Source organism: Hyperolius riggenbachi, chromosome 7 (genome assembly GCF_040937935.1).
Source record: "Hyperolius riggenbachi isolate aHypRig1 chromosome 7, aHypRig1.pri, whole genome shotgun sequence".
In the NCBI taxonomy this organism is placed as follows: Eukaryota; Metazoa; Chordata; class Amphibia; order Anura; family Hyperoliidae; genus Hyperolius; species Hyperolius riggenbachi.
This window is the reverse complement of record NC_090652.1, coordinates 289745379-289761384: the sequence shown is the minus strand read 5'-3', so window position 1 is coordinate 289761384 and position 16006 is coordinate 289745379. Positions and strand designations below refer to the sequence as shown.

General features: G+C 50.5%; 1 protein-coding gene across 1 annotated transcript in view; it reads right to left on the bottom strand.

The window, feature by feature from the left end:
* MCM6 (minichromosome maintenance complex component 6) overlaps positions 1-15595 on the bottom strand; it is a 30056-nt gene extending 14461 nt beyond the window's left edge. Inside the window, exons 1-7 of the mRNA XM_068245918.1 lie at positions 15381-15595; positions 13200-13346; positions 13006-13116; positions 3637-3886; positions 2628-2793; positions 772-917; positions 61-211 (exon numbers count right to left, since the gene is read on the bottom strand). Of these exons, the coding sequence (XP_068102019.1) occupies positions 61-211; positions 772-917; positions 2628-2793; positions 3637-3886; positions 13006-13116; positions 13200-13346; positions 15381-15481 (1072 nt within the window). The 5' untranslated portion in view covers positions 15482-15595. The remainder of the gene's footprint in view (positions 1-60; positions 212-771; positions 918-2627; positions 2794-3636; positions 3887-13005; positions 13117-13199; positions 13347-15380) is intronic.
* Between the last annotated feature and the right edge of the window lie 411 nt (positions 15596-16006).

Genomic DNA, 16006 nt, shown 5'->3' with positions numbered 1-16006 from the left:
CAGGATCATGTCACTTTAGGCAATACCGGATAGGTGGGGCTCTAGTGGAGATCTACTCACCATGTATGGTAGGGAAGAGGCTGGTGCACAGGTTGTGGTACAGATTCTTGTCTTGGCTCATCTCAAACACCTTCTCCCACTCCTTCACAGACATCTGGTTCTTGATGCTCTCTGCAGTCATGTCCTCCTCATGAAGATCCTTCCCACCAAACTAGAACAAATACAAAGAATTAGAAGCAACAGTACTAAGTGTAAAATTGCAGCTACAGATGCCCACCAACATGCAGGAGAGGCAGCCATCCAGAAACTACAAGATGTATTCTATAAAATGGCACCTTCCTGAAGATGAGTATTGGAGCAGTCTACTGCTCCCCCTCCACCCCACCCATCATGCTTGTAGATAAAAGACGACCTATGTTCTTAACCCAAAAAATGTGAGTGAGTGAATGAGAATATCAATTTGTTTGAATGCTTATAACTGTTCTATGTAAAGAACTGCAAGAATATTTTTACATAAAAAGTTCCTGGTCCAAGTGTTCTAATTATTTCAATGGTGGGAAACTGTTACAAATCTATATCACTGCATAACTGGCTCTAGAAGAATGGATGCTTCATTAAGTTAAGCTTCCTAAAATGAGTTTGCTACCCTATATTGTATAGGAGCTAGACAAGTTAGACTTGCTGGCCACAGCCCAACAGTACACAGCCTTTGTACTCCCATCTCCCTGGTCATACTGTCCATGTATTTATAGGCCTACATGCATCACATACCCTGGGATTGGTTGGTGCAACATAGCATGCAAGGAAGACCAGTTTGTAGGACAGATCTCTGACACCAAGAGCTTTAAGGCCACGTATTCCTTCCGCTTCGTATCCTTCAGCTCCTCCCACTCGAGAGCTGGTCTCTGCTCGGACACCTGTGCCAAGACAAGAACAGTTATTTCATGCACACAAAATTAGTTTGATATCTACTGTGGGTTACAAGCTTTGGCATGCTGGGTGCTTCCAACTGCCAGAGAACTGCTAGTCTAGGAATAGCAGAGATAAGCTCTGTATTAAGGTGGCCACTAACTGTCCAATTTCTAGCGAAAAATCGTTCCAGCGATCAGAAATTCTGATCGGATGAAAAATCGTTCACTACACCATCAACTAACCAATCTTTGCTTCCTATCACGACCACCAAGAAAATCCAAATTTTCGTTCGCCGAAAATTCATTCGTTTTTTTTCACTCGTTCATAATCGATTGTGTCCACAAATGGAGATTATTTCTGATCGCTCGAATGATTTTTCGCTAGAAATTGGACCGTTAGTGGCCAGCTTAAAGTAAAGTAAATTCACCTCCAAAAAAAAACAACAAAGTGATATAAACCTGTATCAGTACGGTTTCAAAACGTTAGTTAAATTTAAACGATACATCCAGGACTTAGTTTTCAAGTTTTACTCACCTGGGGCTTCTTCCAACCCCTTGAAGTCTGTTAGGTCCCACTCCGAGCCAAGCCTCCACTCTTCCCTCAGGAAGACCGCGACCGTAGGTGTATGCTCACCTCTTGTAATCACGCTCATGAGAAGCGCGCAGCTTGACTGCGCAGAATATCCTGACCCAGCTGGGATCGTCTGGAGGGGAGAGTGGAGGCTTGGCTCAAAGGTCTTACATCACTAACATCCACAGTCAAGCACCATCATATGCATTAAAGCTCTTATATCAAAGCAGCACGATTAATGATCTGTAACAGCGACGGTCTGTCCAACCTTTCTCAAGCCGTTCAGCACCACTAACAGGCTGAAAAAAATCCCAGATGTATCCTTTAAAAAATTAGCTTTCAATTTGAGCTTGCCGACAACCATGATGTTCTAATATTGTAAGCCCAAACTCCTTTACATAAACCCAGAATCTGTTCTGAAAAATAGCGCAACAAAAGTATAGACAGCCCCAGTTACATGCCCTATCTTGCTGCAGTAATTGACTGCAATGCCGTGCAAAAACAGTGCCTTGTTTTCCACATCTGTACAAACTGACTAGTAAACTTGGTAGAGAGTGTGTGAAAAAGGCAGAACAGCTGAGCTTCTGAATTCAATTACACATGGTAAGCAATTTCACGTAACATGTGCCACCAAACCTAACATGCTGAACTGATGAGTTTGGTGTTTTCTCAAAGATGTAATTTCACTTTAAGTAGCACGGTTGAATGTTTCACTCCCTGCTTCTAACATTGCAGGTAGAATCTGCAACTGCCAAGCATAAAAAAAAAAAAAAAAAGGATTTTCTTTAGCGGTCTTCATGATTTGTCTACTACTGCAGCGACATAGGTGTTCTGCTCACAATTACTAGTCAAACCAGCAGTGCACATTGACAAAAAGAATCTGCAATATTTCATAAGCATTTACTACTAGGATACAAGTATTTTAAAAAATTAATACCGCCTCCTCCCAAGCTGGAGGTTGTGGTGGGTTCACTCCTAGACCAGTTGCAGTTTGTAGGTTGGTCCAGGAGTCAAACCCACAACCGTTGTACATAAGACAAAGCCGTACCTCTACACTCAAATCTTAACACCTTACTGTCCACATTGAATTAGCCTTGTAATGACAGAAATAGAAGATACTGATGGGAGACCACCAGTCACATTACCTGGTGTAGCCAGCTGAGAGATATCCGGGACAACAATTAGACACCCTGTGAAGTCACATCTGTCACCAGCCTGGCAAGACTCCACGGCTTCTGCCCGGAGAATGATTTCCACGCTACGAGGAATGCTGCCGCGTGGAAGCTCTGCCTGAGTCTCCTGGATTCGAACCTAAGAAGACACCAAGGATGAAACTCCATCAGCTTCAGGAACACATAGGGAAAGGCTGCCACCGGTACAGCACCAATCTAGGCCACAGATTACCACCAACAGGCGCTACAGGGCTGCTGCCAGCAGCATCGGGGAAGGGGGATAGAATGGGAGTTGCAAGTCATTAAAGGAAACCTGAGAAAAAGTCAAGTCTCAGGATCAGCGATGGGCTCACGAGTCCCTAAGGACTCGAATTTGTGATTTAAATGAGGCTTAATTGCCTAAACTGTGCGGCTGGACGACAAGGTTAGTTACCTATAAGTTTGTCGCCCGCCCTCCCCAAACAGCTTTCACGTGACCTGTTGGACGCATTGCAATCCTCACTACGCGCACTTCCTCCTTCGGATTTATGGGTAACTAACGCCTTGTCCTCCAGCCGCACAGCTGAGGCAATTAAGCCTCATTTAAATCACGAATTAGAGTCCTTAGGGACTCGTGACTACTTATGAGCCCATCACTGTTCAGGATTTATACTTACCAGGGGCTTCCTCCAGCACCCTTGAGACTGTTCGACCCCTCACTGTCTTGGGCTGCTTCAGTCTCCTGCTTGACAGCTTCGTATGCTGGCAGAGTTGCGTATGCGCAGCCTGGCCGGGAGCGTTCTGAATCTGTGCAGCAGCACTGTTGAGAAGGCTCACAGCAATAGAAGTACGACTGCCAGCATATCGGGGAAATAGCAAGGCCTCAAGGGGGCTGAAGCAGCAGCATTTGAGGGACCAATAAAACTGCAGACAGCAGCTACTGGGAGGAAAAGCCGATCAAAGGACGAACAAATAATTGAGTACAACGTTTACAGCTTATTACCTTCTGAAAATCCACAAATCTGGATTTGTTGGTGTCCAGCATGAAGCGCCTCCTGTTGGCGCACACAGGGTTCCTGCAGATGCTGGGCTGGGTGTACTTAAACTGCTGCTCCACGTCTCTGACCAGGGTCTGACAGTCCAGACACAGGAAGGTACCGGAGACCAGTTCAGGGTGCACAGGGTGAGTCCGCACCACCTGACCGCTGATCCTCATAAGCGAGCCTATCCGTGGGGTGGTCAGCTCTCGGATCCTGAAAAATCAAAACAAGGGTTAAATGTGGCTCGGATTTAAACGGAACCAGATGTGAGAATGATATGGAGGCTGCCAATTGTATTTCCTTTTGTGCAATACCAGTTGCCTGGCTGTCCTGCTGATCCTCTGCCTCTAATACTTTTAGCCATAGACCCAGAACAAGCATGCAGAAGATCAGGTACTGTGATTCAGATTTTACTCGATTAGCCATATGCTTGTTCCAGGGTCAGACACTAACACCAGAAGACCAGACGGTGCTGCCAGGAAACTGGTATGATTTACACGCAAATAAATATGGCAGCCTCCATATCCCTCTCACCTTGGGTTCCCTTAAACTTAACAGTGATCTTGCATTGTGCAATTAGAAGTCGTTAAAGCTATGTAGGCATGCTAAATTTTGTTGTTCAAAAGATTGTTCATGATCACTTCAGGTAGCAATCTAGCTTCTGCATAAGGTGTTCAGTCATGGGCGTCGCCCCTTCAGCAGTCCATGCTGGATAACAGATGCCCACTACTGTGATTCCTGAGGAATGCTGCAGCAGGCATCTGCTCATATAGTGTTCCTCACAAAGGACAGAACTGGCTGGCATGCTCTGGCAGAGTAGTCCAACTAGGTTCATAGGTAAACTGTCCCCTGAAGCAATCAAGTAAGGTTATGAGCAACAGGAATACCACATACAAGTCCAGGGTGAGAGACAGTGGGGGGCTGACATTCATTTCCTTTTAACCTCCCTAGCGTTCTATTAAAGATCACCAGGGGGCAGCGCAGCGCTATTTTTTTATTTTTTTTTTCCAATCATGTAGCTAGCCTAGCGCTAGCTACATGATGCCCCCCTCCCTTCCGCATCCCTCCCATCGCCGCCGGCGCTGTAAGCCATAAGGAAATCCAGTTCTGAAACGGGATTTCCTTTAGGGCTTCCCCCGTCGCCATGGCGTCGGGCGTCACAGGGAGACCCGATCCACTGATTGGCCAGGCAGCCCACGGGGTCTCGCCTGGGGGGGCCCTGCATCGCGGCGGGGGCGATCAGGTGAGACACGCAGCAAGCAAAGTGCTTGCTGCGTGTTTAAAAAAAAAATTATTCAAATCGGCCCAGCTGGGCCTGAGCGGCGACCTCCGGCGTTAATGGACGTATTAAGTCGTCCATACCGCTAAGGAGGTTAAACAATGCTCATTGCTTGGCTGCCCTGTTCATCCTCCGCCTCTAATACTTTCAGCCATAGACCCTGGAGAAGCATGCAGATCAGATGTTTGAGGGAAAAAAATTGACAAGATAAGCTGCATACTTGTTTCAGGTGGGTGAATCAGACACTACTGACCTGAAAGATCGGCGGGATGCCAGGTACCTAGCATTGTTTAAAAGGAAATATAGAAGCCTATGTGTCTCACCTCTGCTTCCTTTTTCATGATTTCTGACACTTCGTGTCTGTCCTCAGACTTCCTCCCTGTGCCCGTATTTCATCCCCGCAGCAACTTTTGTCCCAGAGGTATTTGAGCTGAGCAAGTGCAGTATGCAAGTTCTGCCTTTGCACTGCCACCCCATGAGATAGGCAAGCGTTTGCCAAGATGTCAGGAGAACAGGAACCATGGACAGTAGATGGTACTAACTGTGTGCAATAAAAAAAAAATTGGCCCAGCGGGGCCTGAGCAATCCTCCTGCGCGGGTGACCCCGAGCTCAGCTCAGGATAACCGGCAAAAAGGTTAAAGGGGTTCTGTTGCCCTTTTAAAAAGCCAAAGCTGCCACTTACCTGGGACTTCTATCACCCCCTGCAGCCAGAATGTCTCGCGCCGTCCTCTTCCGATGTGCCATTCCCCGCCGCGGTTAACCTGTCAATTATTCATCTAACTAGACGAATAGAACTGCGGCTGTGCGCGCCCGCGGGAGCTTACTGCGCAGTACAGGAAAACCTAATACTGCACCTGCGCAATAAGCTCGCGGGAGCGAGCACGCTCACAGCTCTATTCGTCTAGTTAGACAAATAATTACACTGAGACCGGCAGCGGGGATCAGCGCATCGGAAGAGGACAGCGTGGGACATTCCAGCTGCAGGGGGCAATAGAAGCCTCAGGTAAGCGTCAGTTTTTGCTTTTTAAAAGGGCAACAGAACCCCTTTAATAAACATGATGGCCTGGATAAGCAGATTAGTGTGGGAAGCTGTAAGGCCTCGTTCACATCTGCTGCGCTGAAAACGTGTGAAAGCGCGTGCTAAAACCGCATGCGCTTGTGCACGCTTTAGTGCGCGTTTCTGTGCGTTGCGCTTCTTTAACCTCCCTGGCGTTCTATTAAAATCGCCAGGGAGGCTGCGGGAGGGTTTTTTTTAAATTAAAAAAAAGTATTTCATGCAGCCAACTGAAAGTTGGCTGCATGAAAGCCCACTAGAGGGCGCTCCGGAAGCGTACTTTCGATCGCCTCCGGCAATCGAAAGTAACAAGATAGGCCGCAATGAGCGGCCTATCTTGTTTCGCTTTCCTCGTCGCCATGGCGACGAGCGGAGTGACGTCATGGACGTCAGTCGACGTCCTGACGTCAGAGCCGCCCGATCCAGCCCCTAGCGCCGGCCGGAACTGTTTGTTCCGGCTGCGCTGGGCTCGGGCGGCTGGGGGGACCCTCTTTCGCCGCTGCACGCGGCGGATCGCCGCGGAGCGGCGGCGATCGGGCAGCACACGCGGCTGGCAAAGTGCCGGCTGCGTGTGCTGCTTTTTACAGAATCAAAATCGGCCCAGCAGGGCCTGAGCGGCGACCTCCGGCGGCATACCCCGAGCTCAGCTCGGGATTACCGCCAAGGAGGTTAAAGCACGTTTTGCTTATTGTAGCAGTTGTCAATAAAACTTTGTTTTTCTATGTAAATGTATTTTTTTTCTCCAATTAGGGGTAAAAGACGCATGCGCTTCTATGCGCTAAAAAAGCACACCCATTCACTTGCATTGATGTGCACTTTACAGCTCAATGCACAGAAATGCATGCAACCCTACATTTTTGTAACGCTGCTCAGCGCAGCGCATAGATGTGAACCAGCTACATTTAGTTACATGGGAAAATCAATACATTGCTGAACGCACAGGGCAGTGCGCTGTGAAAAGCACACAGAAACGGCCCTGATGTGAACAAGGCCTAAGACCACTGCTGAAGTTTTCATTAAAGCCAATGGGTACCGATGTAAAAAGGCACACTCGCGCGGGCCCATGGCACACTCGCGCGGGCCCATGGCACACTCGCGCGGGCCCATGGCACACTCGCGCGGGCCCATGGCACACTCGCGCGGGCCCATGGCACACTCGCGCGGGCCCATGGCACACTCGCGCGGGCCCATGGCACACTCGCGCGGGCCCATGGCACACTCGCGCGGGCCCATGGCACACTCGCGCGGGCCCATGGCACACTCGCGCGGGCCCATGGCACACTCGCGCGGGCCCATGGCACACTCGCGCGGGCCCATGGCACACTCGCGCGGGCCCATGGCACACTCGCGCGGGCCCATGGCACACTCGCGCGGGCCCATGGCACACTCGCGCGGGCCCATGGCACACTCGCGCGGGCCCATGGCACACTCGCGCGGGCCCATGGCACACTCGCGCGGGCCCATGGCACACTCGCGCGGGCCCATGGCACACTCGCGCGGGCCCATGGCACACTCGCGCGGGCCCATGGCACACTCGCGCGGGCCCATGGCACACTCGCGCGGGCCCATGGCACACTCGCGCGGGCCCATGGCACACTCGCGCGGGCCCATGGCACACTCGCGCGGGCCCATGGCACACTCGCGCGGGCCCATGGCACACTCGCGCGGGCCCATGGCACACTCGCGCGGGCCCATGGCACACTCGCGCGGGCCCATGGCACACTCGCGCGGGCCCATGGCACACTCGCGCGGGCCCATGGCACACTCGCGCGGGCCCATGGCACACTCGCGCGGGCCCATGGCACACTCGCGCGGGCCCATGGCACACTCGCGCGGGCCCATGGCACACTCGCGCGGGCCCATGGCACACTCGCGCGGGCCCATGGCACACTCGCGCGGGCCCATGGCACACTCGCGCGGGCCCATGGCACACTCGCGCGGGCCCATGGCACACTCGCGCGGGCCCATGGCACACTCGCGCGGGCCCATGGCACACTCGCGCGGGCCCATGGCACACTCGCGCGGGCCCATGGCACACTCGCGCGGGCCCATGGCACACTCGCGCGGGCCCATGGCACACTCGCGCGGGCCCATGGCACACTCGCGCGGGCCCATGGCACACTCGCGCGGGCCCATGGCACACTCGCGCGGGCCCATGGCACACTCGCGCGGGCCCATGGCACACTCGCGCGGGCCCATGGCACACTCGCGCGGGCCCATGGCACACTCGCGCGGGCCCATGGCACACTCGCGCGGGCCCATGGCACACTCGCGCGGGCCCATGGCACACTCGCGCGGGCCCATGGCACACTCGCGCGGGCCCATGGCACACTCGCGCGGGCCCATGGCACACTCGCGCGGGCCCATGGCACACTCGCGCGGGCCCATGGCACACTCGCGCGGGCCCATGGCACACTCGCGCGGGCCCATGGCACACTCGCGCGGGCCCATGGCACACTCGCGCGGGCCCATGGCACACTCGCGCGGGCCCATGGCACACTCGCGCGGGCCCATGGCACACTCGCGCGGGCCCATGGCACACTCGCGCGGGCCCATGGCACACTCGCGCGGGCCCATGGCACACTCGCGCGGGCCCATGGCACACTCGCGCGGGCCCATGGCACACTCGCGCGGGCCCATGGCACACTCGCGCGGGCCCATGGCACACTCGCGCGGGCCCATGGCACACTCGCGCGGGCCCATGGCACACTCGCGCGGGCCCATGGCACACAGTAGTAACTACTTAAAAGATACATGTACCATTTCCCAATATTCTCCCCAGAATTTTAACCAGCCAGGTGGCATGAAAAAGAAGCCAGGTAGGGAGAGATGAGAGAATGCAGGGCCAGTACGTCTCTGCACAACTCTGCTTACAGCACAGAATGAAGTGAGTTTGGGAGGAAGCACCTGGAGATGACAGCCTCGGCAGCTTGCTCTGTCTTTCTATGTTTGTTTTATGTATTTTTGTTTTTCAACATTGCCTTGTGCAACCCATCCCAGATAACCTTCACCAGTGAACAACTACTGAGCATTCAGAACTTAGCTAAACAATCTACCCCTGGATATTTCATCTACTCTTGAGCTTCTGGGGATTCTGACCAGTGGAACTACAATGCTGAACCAGGCAGTGAGGCTTAGAAATCCAGACTCACTTTCGCCACAGAGGACTGCACTCTCCACTACCTAGAATCATACCCTTTAATGTCAGGTCCATATGTAAGGGCCCGTTTCCACTATCGCAAATCCGCATGCGGGCAACGCATGCGGATTCGCACAGTCAGTACAAGTGGATGGGACTGTTTCCACTTGTGCGTTTCACTGCACGTTTTTCTGTGCAGAAAAAATCTGCAGGGTAGGGGCCTCAGAATTCGCCTGCGTGTGGAATGCAGGCGAATCGCACGCAATGTATTTAATAGGGAAATCGCATGCATTTTCCCCATGCGTTTTTTGCCGCAATTTCGCATAGGTACCCATGTTAATTCACACAGGCAGTGACATGGTTAAAATCGCATACAGCCTTACCTATGCAAAATCGCGGCAAAAACGCATGCGGAATCGCACCCGCATGCGATTTGCCTGCGGTGATTCGCCGGCGATTTCGTAACGCTATAGTGGAAACGGGCCCTAACAAACTGGATGAGCTTCAACTACTGATCAGAACTAATAATAACTTTCATCTCTCTGCAGCTATTTGCTTCACAGAAACTTGGCTATATGAGCTTATTCCAGACAATGGTCTGCAGATTAATGGATTTACACTCTACAGATCTGACCAGGACCTACTTACTTCTGGCAAAACCAAAAAGGTGGAGGACTCGTTTCTATATTAATGATAGGTGGTGCACGGATGTTAGAGTTATTAAGAGGACATGCTCGGCTAGGCTGGAAACCCTTCATAAACTGCAGACGCTACTATTCACCCTGTGATAACTCTTCATTTATTTTGGTTGCTGTGTACATCCCTCCAAAAACATGTATGCAGCCTACACTCCAAGATCTCACAGATCAAATCACAGAGGTGGAAAGGGAATAACCAGATTTATTTTTTTTATCATACTAGGGGATTTCAACAGTGCTAACCTTTCCAAAGAACCCCCCAAATATAGGCAACACATCACAAGCACAACTAGAGAAGGTAAGACACTTGATCACTGTTACACTACAATTAACCACTTTACCCCCACGCGTACGGATTTCTCCACCCCTTTTTCCATCCTTTCACCCCCAGGGACGGAGAAATCCGTACTTTGCGCACTCCCGCCGCTGTCCGCGCTCACGCTCGTAAACACGCCGCCCGCCGCTAGTAAAACCGCCACCGCCCACTCGCCCAGAGATCAACGAACGTGAAAATCCATTTCCGTTCGTTGATCTAAGCCCCGCAATGATCTGCTGCCGCTCGGCTGAGCAGCGCGATCATTGTGAAAAAATAACAAAGTCCCAGCCTCTTTCTACTTCCTGCAAGCGTCCGGAAGGACGCTTGCAGGTCGCATGAAACAAATTGGTAATGTTGCCATCTTGTGGCCAAATAGTAAAACTACACCCTACATATTTACACACAAATAAACTTGTTTTACACAAAAAATTAACTCCTTACCTCCCACACTCCCAAAAATTTTTTTTTGTAAGTAAAAAAAAAATAAAAAAATGTACAATTTTAAAAAAAATACATAAATAGTTACCTTAGGGACTGAACTTTTTAAATATTTATGTCAAGAGGGTATAACACTGTTACTTTATAAACTATGGGCTTGTAATTAGGGATGGACGCAAAACTGAAAAAAATGCACCTTTATTTCCAACTAAAATATTGGCGGCAAACATTGTGATAGGGACATAATTTAAACGGTTTTATAACCGGGATAAATAGGCATATACATTTAATGGGTTTTAATTACAGTAGCATGCATTATTTAAAAACTATAAAGGCCGAAAACTGAAAAATAATAAATTTTTTCCCACATTTTTTCCTATTTTCCCATTAAAACACATTTAGAATAAAATAATTCTTGGCATAATGTCCCACCTAAAGAAAGCCTAATTGGTTGCGAAAAAAACAAGATATAGTTCATTTCATTGCGATAAGTAATGATAAAATTATAGACGAATGAATGGAAGGAGCGCTGAAAGGTGAAAATTGCTCTGGTGGTCAGGGGGTAAAACCCCTCAGTTGGGAAGTGGTTAAGGACTCATATCACTGTCAGCAGGGCAGCCTTGGGGAACTCTGATCATGCTGTTATACAGCTTATCCCAACATACAAAGACTAAAAACTGCCAAACCTGTAGTGACCACAATTAAGAAATGGACTAGTGAAGCTGTAGAAAAACTGCAGAGCTGCTTTGATTTAACTGACTGGAATATATTTAAAGAATCCTCCAGTGACCTAAATGAATACACTGACGCTGTGACATCATATATTACCTTTTGCGAAGAGTCCTATATCCCTACAAAAAAAATGCACCAGGTACAATAACGATAAACCCTGGTTTACATCACATCTTAGGAAGCTGCGCCTCGATAAAGAAAGGCCATATCGTACAGGCGATAAAATCCTTTACAAAGCTGCCAAATACAAACTGCAGAGAGCCATTACCGAGGCAAAAAAAACAAAAACACTTGAGGAAAAATGTTCCAGCCTACCTCAAAATCTAATGGTGCATTTCTACACTGCAATCATCGAATCCACCATAACATAACCGTATGGATCAGCTCCTGCTCAACATCAGAAAAGGGGAGGCTGCAGCGCATCATCCAATCAGCGAAAGATAATTGGCTGTAGCTTACCTCCCCCTGCAGGATCTTTACACTAGCAGGTGCAGAAAGAGAGCAACCAAAATTGCCTCTGACCCCTCTCACCCAGCTCACTCCCATCTTCCAGCGCATGCCTTCAGGAGTAAGATTCTGTTCAATCGCTACCAAAACCTCTAGACACAGGAACAGCTTTTTCCTCAAGCGGTAGCCATACTTAATGCTGAACAACGTTAGAGCTGCTAGGACTTGAAAGTAATCAGCACAGAACTGTAAATGAACAAGTCTCACATTGCTTACTGCCACTATACTTGCATAATGTCCTTGACTTGTAATCTACACACTGTCTGACCTTGTATTGTTTTTGTTTGTTAAGCAACTGCCAAGACAAATTCCTTGTAGGTGCAAACTTACTTGGCGAAAATAAATTGATTCTGAGCCGATGATAGCCGGATGCTCACCAAAACTAGCCAGTTGGAGCACCCGGCTAAAAGAGCCTGGAGAGAACACCGATCTCCCATGGAAATCATAACACAACTGATGTTCCTTTAACTCCCATCACAAAACAGAGTGAACAGGTGGTTCCGCAATCTAATGGGTGGTTGGTTTTCAAAACGCATTACCCTGAACTCAGCATGCACACAAAGAAACCACTGTAACACTTCTAAATATTGCCTCCATCTTTTAAATGGTATAGCTATTCAAATAAATGGGGCCGCAAACTGTACAACTGAACACAAGCCTCACCAACAAAGGTAGCAAAAGTCGAGACGGGTAATTTGGGCTCCACCATAGGCCATAATGTACATTATGGCTATAGCAGCACTTGCTGAGTAATTTGGCCGGCGGCAATAGCCGGAGCTCAAATTACAAGAAAACCAGTGTAATTCAGGCATATACAACAGCTCGAGCCAACATTACATTTAATACAAAAATATTAGGTAGTCAGTAGGGAAACAGTTTAAAAGGAAAAAGTGAGATTAGGTAGAACACGGTGAGCCACCCACACAGACTTCAGGTGAGAAGAGGAATATTCTCTTGCACACTCATTGGTCAGGTCACATGACTGCCACTTGTGATCTACAGAAGCCAATCAGTGGAAAGAAAGGACAGTGGTGTGTCCTTTTTCAGACTCTAAACTCTGGCCTTGTACAAAAAGCCCAGAGTTTAGATGGCACACTGCTGTGAGGTGACTGTTCTCCTGTACTTTATAAGAGAAGGCTGTGTATAACTCTAGCACAGCAGGTCTTACTTGTGTCTGGTGGGAAGGTCTTGGAAGGCCACATAGAATTCCTTGTTCTGAGGAATGTTTCCATGGTCTCTGGCAAACGATCGCACCGCTCGGCACAGGTACGGGTAAACCCTGGCAAGAAGCAGGAATATGGTTAGAGGGTGAAGAATGCATGGGGCAATCACATAAGAGTGACATCAGGCCAGGGTGCTCACCTATAGAATTCCTCCTGCACGGTGGTGGCCAGCTGCTGGTTAAACTGCTCCAGATCCTGGAAACTGACCAGAAGGGTATTCCTCTCCGGACGGATCAGCTCTTCTGCATCGGTTTTATACTTCAGCTCACCATCTGTGTTCTGAAACCTGAAAACAGAGCAAAGCATTGTCATCACCGAGAGAGTAAAGACATATACAACAGCTACTAAAGAACTGCATCTTCCAGCTTATCCCAACAGGTCCTCAAAGCTGTAAAGACTCAAACACTCATGCAACTTAATGCACGATCAACTTGTTTGCATGACCAGTACGTACAGAAGTGCTGACCAACTAAACAACCAACTCATTTAAATACTGAATGTGCACCATATCCACATTCAAAAACAAGTAGTTCAAACGACTTGTAAACATGGCCAACCTGCGTCAGTTGATCAGCCAGACAAGCAGTTATCAGTTTGCCATCTTGTAGTTTGCTGCCCATACATGCGCGCATCTATCATTCAAAACACCAAGTTGGACCAATAGTTGAGTGGAAAAGTTGCACACGTATACAAACCTTGAAGGATACCTTAGTCCTAAAAATATGGGAAAAATGACGCCGTGTATGGGAGTAGTACAGAAGCTTACGCGGCTCCCTTGCCCCAGCGTCAACCTCTATTTTGCTGCAAGGTGGCCAATTCTGAAGTCCTGGTCGACGCATGCCCAGTATTTCCGCTTGGGCACCTTTTGACTGCACTCCCCGCTGACCTCAAGTGCGTGGGCTAAGCACTCTACCCACAGGTGTGTGCGCACATACTGTGCATGCACTCGGACTTCAGAGCCAGTGGCTTTACAGCTAAACGGAGGCCGACGCATGCAAACAGGGATGGGGCACCACTAGAAAACCAGGGTAGCCTCTAAGGAAAGAGTACATGAGGGAAACTTCAGAGGGACGGGGCGGAGGCAGTAGAGCAAAAGTTTATCCACCGGCTGCAAAAATAATCCTTCCTTTGCAAAGCATTATCCACAAGACCACCAGGGCCCTCTCTAGCCCTGGCATGGCAAATATAAGGGGTCCCTGGAGGCAGCACAGGCATGGCTGATATGGGGAGTCCCTGGAGGCAGCGCAGGCATGGCTGATATGGGGGGTCCCTGGAGGCAGCGCAGGCATGGCTGATATGGGGGGTCCCTGGAGGCAGCGCAGGCAGGGCTGATATGGGGGGTCCCTGGAGGCAGCGCAGGCATGGCTGATATGGGGGTCCCTGGAGGCAGCGCAGGCATGGCTGATATGGGGGTCCCTGGAGGCTTTATTTATATAGCGCCAACATATTCTGCAGCGCTTTACAAAGCACAATAAGACGACAAGGGGAACATAGATACAACTAACAAATGTACAGCAGAGTTCCACGCAGCACAAATATTGTTACAAAACAGTAAACATTAGGAGGATGACCCTGCCCTTGCGAGCTTACAATCTAATGGGTAGTGGGGGACACACTAGGTAAGGGATGGTCAGGCATGGCTGATATGGGGGTCCCTGAAGGCAGCGCAGGCATGGCTGATATGGGGGTCCCTGAAGGCAGCGCAGGCATGGCTGATATGGGGGTCCCTGAAGGCAGCGCAGGCATGGCTGATATGGGGGTCCCTGAAGGCAGCGCAGGCATGGCTGATATGGGGGTCCCTGAAGGCAGCGCAGGCATGGCTGATATGGGGGTCCCTGGAGGCAGCGCAGGCATGGCTGATATGGGGGTCCCTGGAGGCAGCGCAGGCATGGCTGATATGGGGGTCCCTGGAGGCAGCGCAGGCATGGCTGATATGAGGGTCTCTGGAGGCAGCACAGGCATGGCTGATATGGGGGGGGGGTCCCTGGATGCAGCGCAGGCATGGCTGATATGGGGGGGAGGTCTCTGGAGGCAGCACAGGCATGGCTGATATGGGGGGGGGTGTCTCTGGAGGCAGCACAGGCATGGCTGATATGGGGGGGGGGGTCCCTGGAGGCAGCGCAGGCATGGCTGATATGGGGGGATCCCTGCAGGCAGCGCAGGCATGGCTGATATGGGGGTCTCTAGAGGCAGGCAAGGCTGATATGAGGGAAAAAGGGGGGGGCTGGAGGCAGCTCAGGCATGGCCGCTATGAGGGGGGGGGGGGGGGGGGCCCGGTAGGTGACAATGCAGTGTAATGGCGCCCCTCTCCCGAACTCACTCCTCTAGGAAGTCCTGGAAGAGCTTCTGGCACTTCTCGCTCAGCTCATCCTTCACATGCGGGGCGGCTGCAGCCACAGCTCCGGCTTCCGTTACGTCCATCTTCTCTGCAGGTTCACGAGAAAGCCACTGCTTACCACTGCCCGGAACACTGGAAACTTTCGCGCCAAACTCCGGAGTCGCGCCAACCTCAGCCTATCAGCGGAGAGGGAGGGCTGAGAGTTTCGCGCCATGAGTACGAGTGAAAAGCTGACACACCTACAGTGTTTGGGGCACAGCGCACCCTGCTGCCGGGAGGGTAAACATGAATGAAGACGAGAGAGGTTTCTTCATCATTAGTGTTGTGCGCATGCGTGAGTGCACAACTTCCGCTCTTCTTGCGTGTTTCAGCTTTGAATGCGTTCTGTGTAATAAGGCTGAAATCGAATAGGTTATTCTATATATCCTGAGCCCCTATCTGTTCCTGTTTTGAAGAGACCGTCCATCTTTTAAAGGTCGACTGAAGTGAGGAGTATCTGGAGGCTGCCATATTTCTTTCAATACATGTTGCCTGGCATCTCTGATGATCTATTTGGCTGCAGAAGTGACTGAATCACACCAGATTCAGTCACGCACTATGTTCCAACT